General features: G+C 36.9%; 3 protein-coding genes across 10 annotated transcripts in view; 2 read left to right on the top strand and 1 right to left on the bottom strand.

The window, feature by feature from the left end:
• Positions 1-770: 770 nt before the first annotated feature.
• On the bottom strand, positions 771-1,955 carry LOC105687694 (protein C10). Its single transcript, XM_012403533.3, has 3 exons — positions 1,781-1,955; positions 1,373-1,549; positions 771-1,259 (listed from the first exon to the last, which is right to left on the bottom strand). The coding sequence occupies exons 1-3, from the start codon at positions 1,818-1,820 to the stop codon at positions 1,126-1,128; spliced, it is 351 nt and encodes a 116-aa protein (XP_012258956.1). The 5' UTR covers positions 1,821-1,955; the 3' UTR covers positions 771-1,125.
• LOC105687691 (poly(A)-specific ribonuclease PARN-like) lies at positions 1,931-13,432 on the top strand. Of its 2 annotated transcripts, none has more exons than XR_007277393.1 (12): positions 1,931-2,097; positions 2,613-2,826; positions 2,946-3,221; positions 3,290-3,572; positions 3,662-3,783; positions 3,852-4,078; positions 4,176-4,245; positions 4,330-4,385; positions 4,468-4,554; positions 4,645-4,849; positions 7,830-8,023; positions 10,025-10,101. XR_007277393.1 is itself a non-coding variant. In XM_012403525.4 (12 exons), exons 1-12 carry the CDS (start codon positions 2,079-2,081, stop codon positions 13,020-13,022), a joined length of 1,752 nt encoding a protein of 583 aa, XP_012258948.2. In that variant the 5' UTR covers positions 1,931-2,078; the 3' UTR covers positions 13,023-13,432. The 2 variants fall into 2 exon arrangements, 1 of the variants encoding a protein (XP_012258948.2); XM_012403525.4 differs by lacking the exon at positions 7,830-8,023 and adding an exon at positions 12,922-13,432 and having other exon boundaries at positions 10,025-10,116.
• Positions 13,433-14,917: 1,485 nt separating this feature from the next.
• Positions 14,918-17,680, top strand: part of LOC105687676 (protein cortex) — a 97,893-nt gene continuing 95,130 nt past the window's right edge. For 2 of the 7 annotated variants that reach the window (XM_048651609.1, XM_048651608.1), the window contains exon 1: positions 14,939-15,275. In XM_048651609.1, coding sequence (XP_048507566.1) covers positions 15,062-15,275 — 214 coding nt within the window. In that variant the 5' untranslated portion in view covers positions 14,939-15,061. Of the gene's footprint in view, positions 15,276-17,680 lie in introns of all 7 variants that reach the window. The other 5 variants (XM_048651612.1, XM_048651611.1, XM_048651610.1 and 2 more) reach the window with 5 other exon arrangements.

Raw genomic sequence — 17,680 nt, 5'->3', positions numbered from 1 at the left:
AATGAGAAATGGCATATAAGTAATCATTCTTTGTTACACTATTCAGATATTTAGATCATGGAGGAAATGTTTCCTGATACTGCCCAGTGTTCATCCTAGAATGAAGAAAACATTCAATTGAGACAAAACTGGGATTTGTGAAATAAAAATGCAATAAAGCGGTGGATGTGTTCTTGCCGTTTATCATCTCCTAAAGTTATTTACTCTCAAGATAACTAGGACTGCATAACTGAATTTGTTTATGTCTACTATCTAGTTATTCAGTTTTGCAATTAGATTTACCTCACCATTATAAGCACTTCTTCGTTCAAGACTGCGATTTTTTGATAAAACTTTGTAAAATTTCACTTACAGTTAGTATAAAGTATTAGGAAATAACTTTTTTTATATAATTTTGGTCTCATTCTATAACCAAGGAAGTTATGTTTGCTTGCAATTTTGTAACTACATTTTCATATATTTATGTAGATGACTGGAAGGATTCTAAAAGTAGTAACAAAAAAGTGAAAAAAAAACAGACTTGAAGAAATAGCTTATGTATATTTTTTCATCAAAATTTATAGTTGTGTAATTGATGTTGTCAAAGTGTTCTGTCTGAAAAAAATTAAAATACTAATGATCATAAAAACGTTATTCAAATTCAATGTGAATTTTGAGTAAGGTTTATTGTGGATTCCACTGATAGAGATTAAAGGAAATTTTCTATCAATGTATAAATAGTGAGCAATTTATATTGAGCTTTCGTATTTATTGGAAATCATTAAAAAAAATACCAGATAAAAAAATGACTTTATTCGATGATTTATAAGCCTATACAATTTTGCATTTGATTAACGAAAAAATGTAATGATTTATACATATAACTAATGATATAAATAGGGGATCCCATGAAAATTTGCCTTAAAATTAATAAATGCTTTACATATGTATATTATGGATATATTATTTCGTAGATAACATAAACCGATATATTAATAAAACACTCATTTATTACAATGGATTGTGAATTAATAGATAATGCAATTACTCAGAATCTCTCTTTTCATTTCAATGATGGATAATCGTAACAATCATAATACTGCCACACATTTAATACAGCTCCCTAATTTGAAGTTGTCTGTTATTTCAAAGTGATGCCTCTGTTGACGTACTTATAGTTACAGGTGGTAAGAAGTAAGCTCGAACTTGACCATGAAGCTGTGCAATCTCAGGATCGTCTCGTTCTAGTGTCCTAATTAGTTGTAAAAATTGTACAGTACCTGTGAATGAGAGATTTGTTCATTATAAAATGAGAATCTGTACGTTTGATGTGGTTTTTTTTTTTTTTTTCTTTTAATATAAAAGTACAATTATTTTGATGGAATTGCTATACCTTCACGCCCTTCTGGGAAACCATAATTCTTAATTACATCCATTTGGATTTGCGTAGCAATTGGAAAGACAAATTGCATCATCTTCAGCATCTCGTTGCCCGAATTTTCTTTTGCTTCAGTTACTTTTTTCACATTTTCTGGTGTATTTAGTGCACTAAGAATGTCTGTCAGTGCAGCTGAAACAGAAGAGGGATAATTTTGGAGTTTAGGGATATATCTCCATTACCTTTCCCTAGTGGAGTTTAGAGCTGTCTGCATTTTTTGTACGAAATAATTGAGAGTATTTGGATAAATAATTTTTGTTACGATCATGCCTGTTATAGGTTATGATTAAATGCATCTCATGAGGAGCAGATGTGCTTTAACAGTATTCTACTTGTGTTAAAGCCATATAAAATCATCTAAACCTTTCGCCTTTTCTGGAGTAATAGAAGTCAGCGATGCCATATAGAACCGATTTTAAAAAACGACTTTGACAGCTACTTGTATCGTCAAACGTTGCGGACGACAACGGTATCGTACGAGGCTGGCAAGTGGCGCATACGTGCGTTCGATTAATCCCGTTAGATTTCGTGCTAAGTTCCGGACGGATTACGGAGTGAAATGTCTGCCTAATCTCAAATCCGAAACCGTAGATGTCTGCCGCTCTCGCGCGCTGAGTCGGGCGCATAAACATAAAACAACGTTGACGGGGTAGATCGTACGATGGAGGTAACTCGCGAAAGTAAGTAACACTCGTTGATAATTGATGTACGCCTTTAATTTTATTTTTAGTAATGGATTACTCACAAATTATTCTTCATGTTAGTTGAATGGAACTTGCAAACATTACCGAACAATTTCATGGCCGAGTTTTAGGTTAGAAATTGGGGCACATGTCATAATAGATAGTGTCAACAAAATACTTACGCTGTAATCTCCGGATTACAATTTTTCAATGAATCTTGACTCCTTTTTCTCTATCAAAGTTTTATTGAGTTGATGCTACGTTATCACCTCGGTATGGAAGCTCAGTTTTACTCAATGATTTCTGTTTACATTTTTTAGGTCAACTTATATGTTACGTCTATAATTTGGTTTACTGTTATTTTCATTACAATATACTGTTAGCTTGTCGGCTGACTCATTTTGCAAATTATAGTTCTTGAATTGGATGCATAAGACTGTACTTTGCGAGATTTAATTCACTAAGCTTCATTTGCATATTTATTCTTATTAAATCACAAATGAACTTTACAGATTTTCAGAGAGTCCTTGAAGATCTAAATGAAGTTCTTCAGAACGCTTCATTTTTGGCAATTGACGGGGAGTTTACAGGACTCAATTCTGGTCCAGATGCTAGCGCCTTTGACACTCCATCTCAGTACTACGCTAAGCTTAGATCTGGTTCGATGGATTTTTTGCTTGTACAATTTGGATTGTCTGTCTTCACTTTTAACAAAGATGAAAACAAGTGCGTTCCTTAGGGCCTTATGTTCTTTTTATTATAATAATCATATAGATTTTCAACAAATATTCGAAGAGCTCTGAACAATGCAGTTAAAAGTTTAATTTCTATCATTTCTGTAATAGATACCTTCAGCGATCGTATAATTTTTACGTATTCCCAAGACCTTTGAATCGTGCAGCTCCTGACTGTCGATTTATGTGCCAGGCATCGTGTATGTCCTTTCTTGCTGATCGGGGTTTTGACTTCAACAAACTCTTCCACAAAGGCATACCCTATTTGACAAGTGCCGAAGAAGAAAAGCTTGGCAAAAAAATCGAGGAGAGGCAAAAGGCCAGAGAAGATGCGCCGGACTTAATTCCAATTCCAGAAGATGACAGACTGCAAATTGAAGAAATATGGTGAGTAGAATTTTAAATGGCGATTTTATGTGTGTGTTCATTTCACTATTCAATTTTTGTTCTTACAGCTCGAGGATTGATGATTTCTTAAATTCTGAAGCTCAGGAGTTAATAATCGATAGATGCAATGCTTTCATCAGGCGAATTATACACCAAGAAGCAAGAATGCGATGGCCAAACCAACTCAGGCTTGAAGGAAAAACTGATAGTGGTGGACAGTGCTTGGTTGTCCAAAGAATGGGAACAAAAGAAGAAGAGGAAAAAAAAGAAGCTGAGCGAAGAGAGAAGGAAAAGATTGAAATGCAAGAAGCAGTTGGCCTGAGTGCATTGCTTAGAAAAATCGCAGACTCTGTAAGTTCAATTATGATGTTACATTTTTTTTATTCGTTAAAACCCGTGTTTGTAGGGAAAAATTTTCAACTGTCTTTTGATCCTTACAGGGAAAACTGATAGTCGGACACAATATGTTACTTGATTTGTGTCACATAGTGCATCAATTTTTCACCCCTCTTCCAGAAAGTTACTATGAGTTCAAGTCTCTCGTTCACTGTCTATTTCCAAAGTGAGTGTAAAGATCTTAATTAGTTGTGCCAGAGAAGGGGGATTATCAATTTGGATTCTATTTTTCAGATTATTGGATACAAAGATAATGTGTCAATCTTCACAATTCAGAGAAAGCATTCCTTGCTCAATTCTGAATGCCCTCCACGAAACTGTGAGCAAACCGCCTTATTGTATACCAGAAATTGATGCTGTTCCTGATCAAAGCTACAGCTCTTTGGTGGATAAGTCTCACGAAGCTGGTTACGACGCATACATTACTGGATTGTGTTTCATTTCGTTATCTAATTATTTAGGTAAAATCAACTCAAATTTGGAGACTACACCTCGATTACGATATCGATTTCGCCTTTCCACAGGCAGTTTTGATTCGAAATATTGTTGGTTTTTCAGGAACTTTGCAGAAGCCAGAATCCAGTGTGGTACTCCCAAACTCGCCACTGCTCAATCCGTTCATGAATAAGTGAGTTCTGTATTTTTCGTTTCTATTTTAATTTCATAGTTGCCAGATTTAAAATCAAAGTTAACATTTCAATTCTGATTTTAGGCTGCTTATAACAAGATTGAAAGATTTCCCATACATAGACCTAAAGGGACAAGACCGTGAGTTACTATTCCTCATCGTTTTACTATAGTAATACACCACATTACGAGCTTTACCACATTACATTATTCATATTTCTAGCTAATCCTAGCAGAGATCACGTTTTTCACATCACGTTTCCAAAAGAATGGAAACTCAGTGATATTTCGCAGCTATTCTCCCCATTTGGTAGGTCATATGTTATCCAAATTTTGAATACAGCATCAAATTTTTTATACGATCGTTGGGGGGTGACAACTGAATTTTGCACTATTTCAGGTAGCGTTCACGTTTCGTGGCTATCGGATACTACAGCCTACGTGGGTTTGAACAGACGAGATCAGGCGAATGCAGTCAAAAAACATAATTTTGGAATACCAAACTTCCGCCTACAAAAATATGCAGAGCATCAGTTACTTCTAGAATCCAAAAACTCCAGTCTAGTACAACATGGAGACAGAAAAAGAAAGCTCTCGTCGTCCGAGTAAGTAACTAAATCACAAATATGCTGACCTTGAATCGTTCGTGAAAAATGATCGGTTGAAAAAATTTAATAATGTTACGCTTTGTTTCGGAGTAGTTTTCATCCCTCGTTTTCGATTTGATTTTCTAAATATCACGCGAAGTTGAGGTTGCACGTCACAAATCTCACAAGTGAGCAAATTGTATGAGATACCGGTCTTTGATTATTTATTTCGCCCAACAAAAGTAATTCCTCTCGTCTTCAAAAATGAAAAATGTTAAAGTGCATCGTTGACAGTGTTGTCAGCTGGTAGAATTCGCAAGCGAAATGTACATAAATCTTCTAACTCTTTTTATTCTTAAACCCGGAATTGATGTAAACTGAAATTTCTTATTCCTATTGAATTCTTCTCGGTTTGTTTATTGACCGCAATGAATAATCGGCTGCATGATATCTGCTCTATTTCCTACTCCGATTCGCGGCAAGTTTATTTACAGTTCACAAATAAATGCGGGGCATACAACACGGGTTGTGCTGCAACTTTCGAGCACATAAATACGTTGGAATTTCCCACCCTCGCAGTTGGACGACTCGTATAGTTCGCGCGTGAGATAAAACGCGTTAAATTGTTCAGAGTTGAAGCGGCGAACAGCAGCTGCCGCTAGAGAACATATAGACCAAATACAGAGTCGAATAAACATCGCAGTACGCTTACTTGAAACTGCGTTGCAACCCGTTGCTGCAGGTATTGCGTGCGAAACTGTCTCCACTATGCTGTGAAGCCGCAATTTGCATATAACTTTGTTCCGCTCTAACGTTTGAGTTATCTTCACGTTCTTTCGCACTTGTATTCATCTCAGTTCTTCCTCAATTTTTTTCCTCAGCGATTTCTAAAAATACTCCTGTCCACCACTTTGATCCCGAAGAGATAAAAAAATAAAGTATGAAAAAAAAGCTCTGGGTGCGCCAGTTTCCTGTAACATTAGCTCGGTTAATGAGCGAGATAACGCGTAGCTGCTGCGGGTTTATTATAATCCCGGTTTAATTTTGCCCAGATTGCAGCTGATCGATCCTCAGAATGATAATTGTTATGCGACTCACGCGCGCAGGTAATATTTTCTTGACGCCTATCTGGAATACTGGATCTGTCGGCACCTGAAGCCGATTCAAACCGATACTCACAGAGTGACAGATTTGAGCGACGCGCGAGTAAAACTTCAGTTCTAATTCTGAAAAAAAGACCTTATTCGTGAGTTTCGAGTTACTACCGAGCCCCAGAATCTGCGTACTAAATATTGCTCAATTCGAAAATGCTGCGACCGGCCGGAATAATCTTCCGCTTCCGTGCATTGAAATCTCCTTTGCTGTTGATTTATCGTTTCTATATTTCACTGATTCCAATTGCGTCCAGTATAAAAGTGCCGAGCATGGCAATATTCAGATATAAAGATGAGCAGTTATGATTTCTACCCGTCGGTTCGATCCTCTTGTACTCTCAATCTATGGCTACCATACTTATCGCAATCATCTGCTTATCAAACTAATTAACAAACCGACAGCGACGCGAGACTTATTATACCCGTGAACGCGGTATAATACGCCGGGAGCAGTTTGTAGGTACGTACTTTTAACGAATCGACGACTGCTATAACACGTCCGCTTCGATTATACGCGGCGTACCGCTAATAATACCGGTAATAATTTAAAAACTTAATTTTTTAATTTTTCAATTTGCTTTTGTTTGTCTGATCGTGAAACGCGTGTAAAATACGCGCGAACAATGTATTACCAAAATCCATCATGATCAGTTGTACTCAATATTTCAAAGCAAACATATACATATGTATATATACATATTCTGAAATCCTTCGGGATTCCGAAGTTTTATAAATTTGAGTTCGAAGCGGTTCATATTAGTGAGCACACTTAATTATTTTTTCTTTCGTTCTAATGTGTGTATTTTATCGTCGCTTTTAATTTTAACGGACTCGTAGCACCGTGTTATGCCTATCCATTACGACCCGCTGCATCGCTGGTTCTCGGTGATCATAATATTACACGTAAAAGCCTAGGATCATAAAAATTCCAAAATTAATGTCCTCCCGAGCTGAATGTTCATCGCGCGGCGCGAAGCATCGTCTCGTGACACGCGACACCTTATATCTTATTCACCTTATAATATCCTGCTTAGTTCTGCATGTGAAACACTCGTTCAAAAGCTCTGAGAATTGAGAGACGATGAAATCTCAAATACCCTGTCTCAAACCGAATGATAAAGGGAATTAAAAGAAAAAAAAAAAAAATGGGAATTTACCAGCGATATTACCGTATGTATATCCATGAGCTATCTCGAGATTGCTTTGAAATAAAAAAGATAAAAAAAGCCGCATGCAAACGCATTTGCTGCATGTCTATAAACAATGTCATGCACCAGGAATGATATAATCTCGACCTTAGATCTTGGTTGCGGAACAAACCCACAGGCCAAAAGACCCGTCGAACAAAACTACGTTTATTATAGCTGCACGGGTAAGGCATAGGTTGCTCCAACGGTTAGCTCTTGGGCAATATTGCACAGCATTCTGATGCAGCATGAACAGCAGCTCACTGCATCACCCCGTGGTATGGTATGGTGCAGGTATTAATGAGCCGCCTACGCTTGCTACCAATTACTACGCTTGTAACTCGTAACTCCTTCGACTGGTAACTGTAACTGCCGCTAATCCTTCTCATTGTTTTCGATATACATACGACGATGACCAATGTGAAGGATTTTTTTGTTCTTTGTCTTTTTTTAATCAACAATCAACGATCTTCTTTCGACTCTCCGCAGGACAGGTATACCTATTATACACGCGTTGTTAAATTAAACTTATAAATAATTCTAATATGATACGCTAATATATCTTCTTTTTTGTTAAGTTTCTTTATTTGCCATGTATGCCGGTGGAACGAACATTGATGCGTTTACAAAGCAACCGTAAGGATTATAAACTTGCAGGTACGACATCAGGGATAGAAAGGGAGAGAACCTCCTCTGGTTGCGGTATGAAAAATTCGAAGCGTGTAGAACTCATTACCGACAATCCTTGAGGGCGTAGTCCGTCGTAGAGCATAGCCTGAAGCATCGGGAGTGGAGAATACCAGATGCTAGGATATAAACAGGAGGCAAAGCTAAAGGAAGAATCGTATTATGTATGGAAATCGCAAACCTTCCAAGTCTCTTCCTCATACACGCTGTGCATTTTATCCCGAGCTTGACCGCGCCTCCTGCACTGTAATCTTTTCTTTTCTTTTCTTATCTTATCCTTCTTATTTTTTTACTTACCGAAGAATTTTTTTCTAATAATCTTGAATTTATGCAACGCTAGAAATCGACAAGGATCGGTAAATTGCGATTACGTTTTTCAAGTAGATTTATCGCTGGTTTGATCGCCGGAAATAAAAAGAATCGGAAAAATGAAAAAATCGTAAAACCAGATCATTTTATGGAATCCATTTGTTGAAGATAACGTAGACTGTTGAACGCTAAAAGGTGTTTCATGTTTTTACTAATTTGCTTTAACCATGATTAACGGGCTACGTTGTTGATTCGAGAATGTGCTTATAAATATATTTCAAACTATGCAGGATATTATCCCCTCGCCTTTTGATCTCGTGCTACGGTACGGTTCTAGTCCATCGTAGATTTGAGGAAAAAAAAAAAGAAGGAAAAGAAGGCATTGGAAGCGACTATAATTTGTAATCTCTCGAGAGTAACTACCTATCCGCAAGTGTAGCTGGAGTAATATGTAAATCGTTTTGCACCTTCCAGCATCCCGGTGAGTTGTGCGCATGGTGTGCCGCGAACTTGAGTTTCTTGTTATCCATATAATGCTGCCGCCGTTGTTGCTGCTGCAGCCACGACGAATGTCGCTGTTCATTTTGCATACTGGAGCATATACGCATATTTACTGGCTACTAATACCCGCAATCTAAATCTACTTCGCATCTTGTATAGTTGTTCGCAATTCGCATATAATTGCTGAGCTAAAAGTGTAGCTTCCTACGAGGCCGCTTATCTCCACTGCAAATATATACCCTATCCAGCAACTCCCCGCAAAAGCAATAAGTTTTGTGACGTACAATGACGATTTTCTAATATAAAACGTTATTTGTTCATTTATTTATTTTTCTCTTTTTTTTTTTTTTTTTTTTTTTTTGACGCTTCGTGTTATTATTTCCGGCACTCGAAACTTGCGTAGGTACGGTGTACTTCATGCGATAGTAACAGTGACGAGATATTAATGTTGGCATCGCAACGCCGTCAGCACAGTTTCCTGAAGACGTACCCTCCGGTCCTATTGAGTTCGCTTTTCGCTTCCAGCAGACGTCAACATCATTTTACGTCCTTTCCATCGCAGGTCGTTATGGTACAGGGTCGTTGGAGTACGTGTATATGTATATCTATATTTTCATCGTTTCAGCGATTCTAAATAAGCTTAATATGAGAAAAGAATTCAATTCGAATATTTCCGGCACTCCCCGCGGCCATGTCCTGTGGATGTATTAATGTGATGCCGTTAACGGGTACACTGCAGGAAGGATATACTTATAATAATAAGATTAACGTCGTTGTTTCTTGAATTATTAACTCTGATATTATATTCCGTGTCGTTGTATAGTTCGAGATTTATTCGGAGCACGCGGGTTGACGGTTTCCTAGATGTTTCGTCGTTCCGTAGGAGCTGCTTATGAATATGCAAAATATGATACATCCCGCATACATTCACGTATGGAATTTTACTCCTCAGTTTATATATGTGCTAAGGTTTCACGTATGTGAATGTAGCGTCGTCGTCTGTGCGTAAACTCTTCATATAAGTATAGTCAATATGACTGATCGTTACACGAAGGTCCGCGCGCTTCGGTAGGAAATTCAATTTTAACTTTCGTGAAAAATGCTCGACACGCTTAAGGAGAACCATTAGCCTTGCCTCTTTCGAATATCTTTCATCCGTGAAGGATCACCCACACTGACCTCTATGGCTACCAGAGTCACGACTATATGGGGTAAATCACGATGTGAGCATATATAACATTGAGTTGCTCTCGTTGACCTCACGATGATATCTTGTTTTTCCCTACTTTTCTTTAATTTTTTATATTGGTTGATTTTTGTTTTATTTGGAACATTTTTCAATTTAATTGTTTCAGTAACACTTCACCTACGAAAGATCCACAGAAACCGCAGGTGCAGAATGGTGCTGAGGAATCGGTTGACGACGAGGGCTGGGTGATGGCGTCAGGTAATTCAATAAACGTACCTTCAATATGTAAAACCAATTCTTTTGATTCACCCAAATCATCCGTATGTTCGAATCGGTACGGAATTACGGGCTTACCTTTAAATAGAACTGAGAATTTTGAAGAAAGAAGCGTAAAATCGGACGAGATTAAAGTTGAACAGATCAAAACAGTTCAAAAAGTACGCTTAAAGAATACGCTGAGTTTACCAACGGACTTTAGAAATTTTAAAACTGACAAAAAAGAAACACCGAAATACACCATACTCAAACGAAGTCCGGATCAAGCAGATATAAGAAATATCATTGAGATTAACACGTCGGATAATATTGATAAACTGACAAACGAGGATAATGTGAAGAAACCGAAAATTGAAATTCCCGAGAAAATTGGCGACGCAGAGAATTGTTTCAAACAAAAAGGATTACCAGATCAGGTCGGGTTACAACCAGCGTTTGTTGCGAAGAACGAAAAATTCTTTGATTTTAAAAAACAGAACCTCGCTAGGGCCAAATCGAATCCGATATGCAGCGACAGATCAAAAATTATTCGCGACAAATTGGAGGGTTCGAAAAAATTTGGAAAATCTCCGGGATCGACACCGTCAGTTAGCCCCAAGGTGAAGAGATCACCTAATAAAAAAAACTCGAAACAAAAATCGAACGAATTTTCACCGAACCCCAATATCACCGGGCAAAGTTGGCAAAGAGAGTTTTTCGATAAAATATCCGAAGTGCTCAAATGCGCCGAGGACAGAAATTCGGAAAGAATCAGTTTCAACGCCGATAATAATAAAAATGGAAAAGAGGAGATTTGTGCAAGTTTGAGGAGACGGGATCGCGGAACCTCAGAAGAGAAAGTTATTGAATTGAAGAAACCATCGTTAAAACTTCTTCGAAGCTCTAGGAAGCGCTCGGAAAATACTCTAGTTACAGGAAACGTATTTTTCCTGATCGCGCGAACGGTCGGTGTTCTTTTACTTTTAAGCATATTTTTTTTTCTTTCCTCTTTTTTCGTGTATCCAATTTTTTTCGTTTAAATTTATCAACTGAGTTTCAACCGTACAACTTTGATAAAATATAATTTATTTATATTTTTAAATATGTTTTTTGGTTCGTCGCTTCCATCTCACACATTCATTTTAATACGTCGATGTAGTATTGAAATTTCGGATGGAAAATATCTTTTATTTTTCTTTTTAATTTTTGTACTCAGTTTATTCTTTCTTTAAACTTTATTGAAAGTCCTCTCATTTTTTGTCCGCGTAACGATCAAACCACTACGTAAATAAAACACAAAGGCAATTGTGTACACTTATACCTATGTCACATAGGTAAGGAAAAATTAAATATTCAAAATCTAAAACTGAGAAAAAAATTTGGGTCTTCTCATAAATATACCTATATTGTAATAGCCTTGTTATTTAAGAATTTTTTAATAATGTTGGAAATTTATCGTTGCCGGTGTGCTAAAATTGAATAGTAAAATAATGAGCTCAAAATTTCTCAGGGCTGTTTATCTACGTATATGTATAATATTTATTAATCGAAAAGGCTGCTCTTACAACGAAACGGTTTGCATGGATACAATCAATATCGATTTTAAGGGTCACAAGTTTGACATTCCGTGTTAGTTTGATAAATCAGATGAATAATTCTAATTCTTTTAGTTGAACTGAATTCTCAAATTATTTTATTATCCATTATTTTAAATAACTGGACATCTCAATTTTATTCGATATTTATTAACTATTTATTAACAAATAATTTAGTAGGTCTCAAGATTTGAACAAAGTTCTTTTTTATTCCTCAGTTACGGGGCAAAAGAATCTCCTCGATTTTCATTTATATATTTATTTATATATATATTATATGTACATTATTTTTTTGATGTACTTTTCCCGAAAGAAAAACTTGCAGTATATATACGGACTTATAATTAGCAGTATTAGGTGTTCAAATAAACCACGATATTCTGTGACTATCTATTTGTAAATTTGAAAATTGAACATCAGATAAAAAGAAAAATTATTACGTGTTGATCGTTCGAAGTTTACTCGATTGGAAAGTTTTCGATATTATTCGAAGGGCTGATAAGTTTTTAACAAATAGCAATAAGATCCAACGTGAAGGCTAAAGAAAGAAAGATGTACAAATTTTGCAGCTACGTTATTTCATTTTATTTCTTTGGTTTTTTCAAGATTTGTCTCTGTTTCAATATATTATTTATACTTATGAACTATATAAGTAGCTGCCTTTTTTTCCTGTCGGAAATAGTTATTGACCCACAAATTGTCTATTTTCTGTTACGAGAATTGATAATCGATGAAACTAAACAAAAATGACTAAAGTTCGCATCGAAAATAGAAAAAGAATATTAGAACGTGAATATGATATTTATACGTACATAATAATTATAATTGTGATATAGAGATCTGTTAAATTGTTATGCGATTAATGTAATATTAATGAGGATTAAAAAATCTGTTGCGGTTTGTGGGGAAAAAAGTTATAAAAACATAGTGACGATGTGTGAGAGGAGGTGGTGGTGGTTGTGTAACGTGCGAATTTTACTACAAAAAAAATTATTAATAATATATATTTATTTCACATTTTTCATTAAATCTACAGTGGGATTTTTATTTCAACCTTGGTCAAATGTTTCAGAGGATTCATTATCCATTTATCATTGTAAAAAACCATAAAATTCTCAAAGAATATTGTCCTACAATGATTAAACGTAGTACAACTAATAAATTTTACGGGTTATGACGTTGCGCATAAACCAATATCTCATTATATGCGTAGGTAAACGACGTCGGAACCGGAAAGAGCTATCTGCACATTCAGCTGGCAATTCTGGAACAGTACAAAAGAAGCCATTCAACGAATTGGACAGATGGGGATAGCTGCCTGAATTCATTGCAGCTACCAAATCTCACTGTATACAAATTAAATCCAATCTGCGGTACAAAAACATGTATCTATAACTGGTCGAAGAATTATGTAGTCTTTGATCGATTCGAGATTTGTTTTATTGTACTAATTGTACTACATCTAAACGAGTATCGTCCCAGACGAAATTATAAAATACCTTTTCTTATAATTACAATATAATTGTGATCCTGAGAATCATAGTTCAAAATTTCAATGATCATTCAATTATAGATCAACTTCTTAGACGTTTATTCAGTCGAACAGATTTTTATATATATATATATATTTTTTTTTCAGTTTTTAATCAAGTATTTGGTACAATAAAATAATTTTGTTAATCATACAATATACGAAAAAAATAGATCACCAATTAATATCCATATACCTGAATGATAAATCCATTTGCATCCTGAAATTCATTCGTGTCTGAACGACGATTTTTTTCTTCTCTTTTCTCAACTCGCGGTTGTATCACGTATATGGTATACCGGATGTCGTGTCTGTGTAAGATATTTGTATTCTTGTTTACTATCTTTCAGCTGCTGGTCGATATGCCATTAGTTCAAGGTCTTATCTCGGAGTTGTCACGAATGATTTTGTTTATGATCTATCTGCGATGAACGACACGAAATCAAACGGTGTATTATCGATATCTTCCATTACCGGAGGCATGGAAAAAAAAGTTTAGTTAATTTTTTTTCTCGATTTTCATCGGCAGGTAGAATTATAACATTAATTTTATTCGGACAACGACGATGCTACTGAGAAACGAGAGCAGAAAAAAAAAAAAGAAAAAAAGCAAAATTGCGTATCAATTTCAATTCTAAAATGAACCGCCGTACACATTTCAAAATCTCTCCCGAGGCGTGCGCAGGACGCATTGAATTAGTAGTGAATCTGGAGTAATTTAATTTGAAATCTAACTGTGCGGCACAGCGCTCTCCATACCTCATTACAAACATTCACAATGAGGTGTAACTAATGCCTCGAAAGCTCATCATTCGCATAATATCGAATGATGTTATTATTTAATATATATACTGCAATTTGTTCTGTTATATTCCTCGGCATGCGGTCGCATCGTTTAAAATGATCAACAAAAGGTGCTTCGTCAGATGAAATTTATTCTACGCCGGTAATTCGAGTACCTATTTTCCCCCGTTTTACTCCCTTGAAAATTCAACCTTGATTCTTAGCCCCGAAGGCACGAGGCATCCCTATCTAATACACGGGTATTCGAACTTGGAGTACAGCTCGACTATCGCATGTATAGCCCTTCAGGTATTCCATCCTGTCCTATTCTATCCTATCCTATCCAATATACGTTGAATGGAATACGGGCACCGTGTACGCATACCTGTACAGACGTGGTCCATGAATTCCCCTGCAGGCTGTGCACCAGCCTTCGCAGCGTACGGTCAGATACATACGTCGGCTCCGCGGGCAGTGTGGAATTTATTTAACAAGACCCACACATGTACGTATTCTATGAAGTATGTACACACGAAAGCACCTCGTATGTATCGGGATATGTTACGTACACCTGTGTGGGCCCGACATTCGGATTATATTGAAAACACGAGCAGGCCCAGGTTTTACATATTAATAAATGAATATTCAAAAAGGGTAATTCACAACTGCTCCGGGATTTCTAACTTGTCGCAGTTACGTATACATACGCTGACTCGTCTTTATCTATTTTTCTGTACGTGTAATATGTGCCCAGATTCGAATACTAGACCAGAGCTGTGAAATCCCGCAGAGACGCATCGATACCCATACCCCGTAACTCTACCGATGTAGAGGATTCGATATTTATTGTGCAGAAATTGAATGTCTTGCCGTTAGAAATCACCTTACTCAAGCATTCCGAAGGGAGATGGAACAATAACACTCCTCGTCTCGTTGATGTCAATACTGTGTGTTTACCTCGGTATTTCCGATTACGAGTTCACCTCAGTCTTGTGTCGTCGATTCCGCTGGACGCTTCGGTTCGAGGGATACGTAGTGTATGGTGAGAAATACGCAACTGTGTTCGTTTCTTTTTCTCTGCCAGATAACAGTGCGTCTGAGAAAGGGCTTGGATTCAAACGGATACCATGCAGTTCGTGAACATTCGTGGACCAAGAGACGAAGTCTTTGCGGACGGCGGTTCCAACACACCCTTGAGAGCAGGCCTCGTAAGACCTCCGAGGCTCAGTTTGCTGGACAAGCTCTACTCGTTGGTGAGTGAAGAAAATAGCAGATAATCAATTTAGACGTAGGATACGATTTTTTCGCTAAATGTACAGGGATCATATCTGTTGATAAAAATTCACGTATCCCGTCACTGTCGTCTAGTTGTTACGCGTTGGACATTTTTGGGATTTCCAAGGGCATTGCGTTTGTATTTACGGTAAGGCACATGCCGCATAGAAACCCCAACCCTGCCCCAACGAAATCTGCATTTGTAACTCACTCTCCTGGAAAAAAATTCGAAAAATTAATAAAATCGAAAACGATCAATGAAAAACTTTTTCGAGGATCTCGCGGACAACGTAAACGCAGTCCGCTCGGACTGTGTACATATCAGGTGAAATACATACGCTGCGAGATTACAGCTTGCATATATGCCAGAATTTTGCACGGTTGTTCGCGCTCGTTTACCGCAATGAATCTCGTTCAAATAAACTTATATATATGCACGTAGATGTGTATCGCAAATATTCATATACATGTGCTGTATAAATATCCCCAAGTCATCGGTGTATGTATTTATATACGGCAAGCGCAAGAGCGTAACGAATTTCTGTAATTCCATACGATACATGGACTGCAGTTTTAAATCATTATACGTATATGTACGTACACAGGTATAGTTGTACATAACACATTACAGGTAAACATATATAATTTCGCTCGTTCGTACACGTGTGTGAAATGTTAAACGTATCGAAGTGCGAAGAATGTGGGAGTGGAAGATTATAATTTTTTCGCTACGACGAAATAAAAATTACTCCGATAATTACTGCAATGTAATATCGAAGAAAAAGAAGAAATTGGCGAGTATTTCAACGGTACCAAATAACACAGCGGCGCTTGTCCTGTAGTAACGGTGCAAAAATTGCACAATAAAATAATTGAACGTGTTTAATATAATAATGAATGCTGATAGAGTTTATTATATTCCGAGTACGGTGGACATGTTTTGTCCAAAAGTTACAATTCACGCGGCTCGTACACTCGATTGCTTAGGTATAAAGTGTATTGTGGGTATGCCGCGTGTACGTAACGATAAAGTAACGTTAATTATAAAAGTAGGGTCACTGTGGTCTCGTGCCTAATCATCTTTAGCATGACTAGGCGAGTTCTACGAGTTACGTGAAACACAGCTTCCATTTCGCTTCATTTGTGTTTCATTATTGTAACAATACGATCCCTTGTCTGTATCGACCGCATGTCGATTAGCGGAGGCCAACGATTAATTCGACTTGAAAAATTCTAGAGATTGCTTTGTTACCCTTTCCTATTTCACTATCCCTGCACTGTACACGATTTCGTATCGTGCAGTTTCTCTTTTCTACATAATGGTGTTTCTCTACGTGTAATATAATCGATCAATCAATCAATCAATCCGATCTTTTCATACCCAGCTAACCCGTACGTGTACAAAATGTGCTTGAAATTGCTAACAAATTAAAAGTCAATCTTTTATCGATCTGCGTTTACTTTTTTCATCTTTCTTTTTCCTCTTTTTTCCACTTGTCATTTATATATAAATTGATAGTTTTTTAATTAAATGCGGACCGGTATACCTGCACACGAGCGGGTTATACGTACAACGCCTGTCAAAATACACGCGTGTCGCGTTTCTCATTCTCGCGTGCATCGGTGGTGTGGTTTCTTTATGCTCAACGGGGCGCGCGGGACAATGCGGGTTATACTGTGTACGGTTTTCCCATAGTAGTGTGTATTTCAGTTGTAAATCTTTCTCGCGCGTTGAGTACAAGAAAAGTCGAAGAAATCATTACTTGGTACGGTAGTATATTATCAGCTATATAGAACATCGTGATTTTATTTACGCGTCTCGCACTGGATATGCGACCGGTCGGCGTAAACCTGAAGAGGAAGGAGAATGGGAAGAAGAAGAAGTAAGAGATATGCCGCATACGTATTGCGATGCTCCTGCCGTTCGGCTGCTGCTGCTGCTGCTGCAGTTGTCTTTTGAGAAAAATCTGGAATCGCAGTAAATTCTCGATAATATTGAGCGAAAACGTCTCGTATACACCTCGATATAACCAGCCCCACCCTGAAATTGGTTCGCGAATTCACAGAAGCAATGGAGAAATTTTTCCAAACTAACAAAGAAAATTTCCGATCGAAATTTATGTTACGTACGTGATTTACTCCGCAGTAACGACCGTTTTTTTTACATTTGAAAAAATGTTTATATGGATCATTTTCTATTTTTCTTTGCTTCTCTCATTTTACTATCGACAAAATTTTTTTCTCCTATCATCTGATGCATAGATGATTTCACGGGCGTACATACGAGTACATAGGATCTTTAACTGGCGATGCATGTACGTACGTACATGTACATATATGTATATATATATATATTATTCGAAGATCTTAAAGATATATTCAG

Source organism: Athalia rosae, chromosome 3 (genome assembly GCF_917208135.1).
Source record: "Athalia rosae chromosome 3, iyAthRosa1.1, whole genome shotgun sequence".
NCBI lineage: Eukaryota > Metazoa > Arthropoda > Insecta > Hymenoptera > Athaliidae > Athalia > Athalia rosae.
Note: the sequence above shows the minus strand (reverse complement) of the source record. Positions and strands in the feature narration are given on the sequence as shown.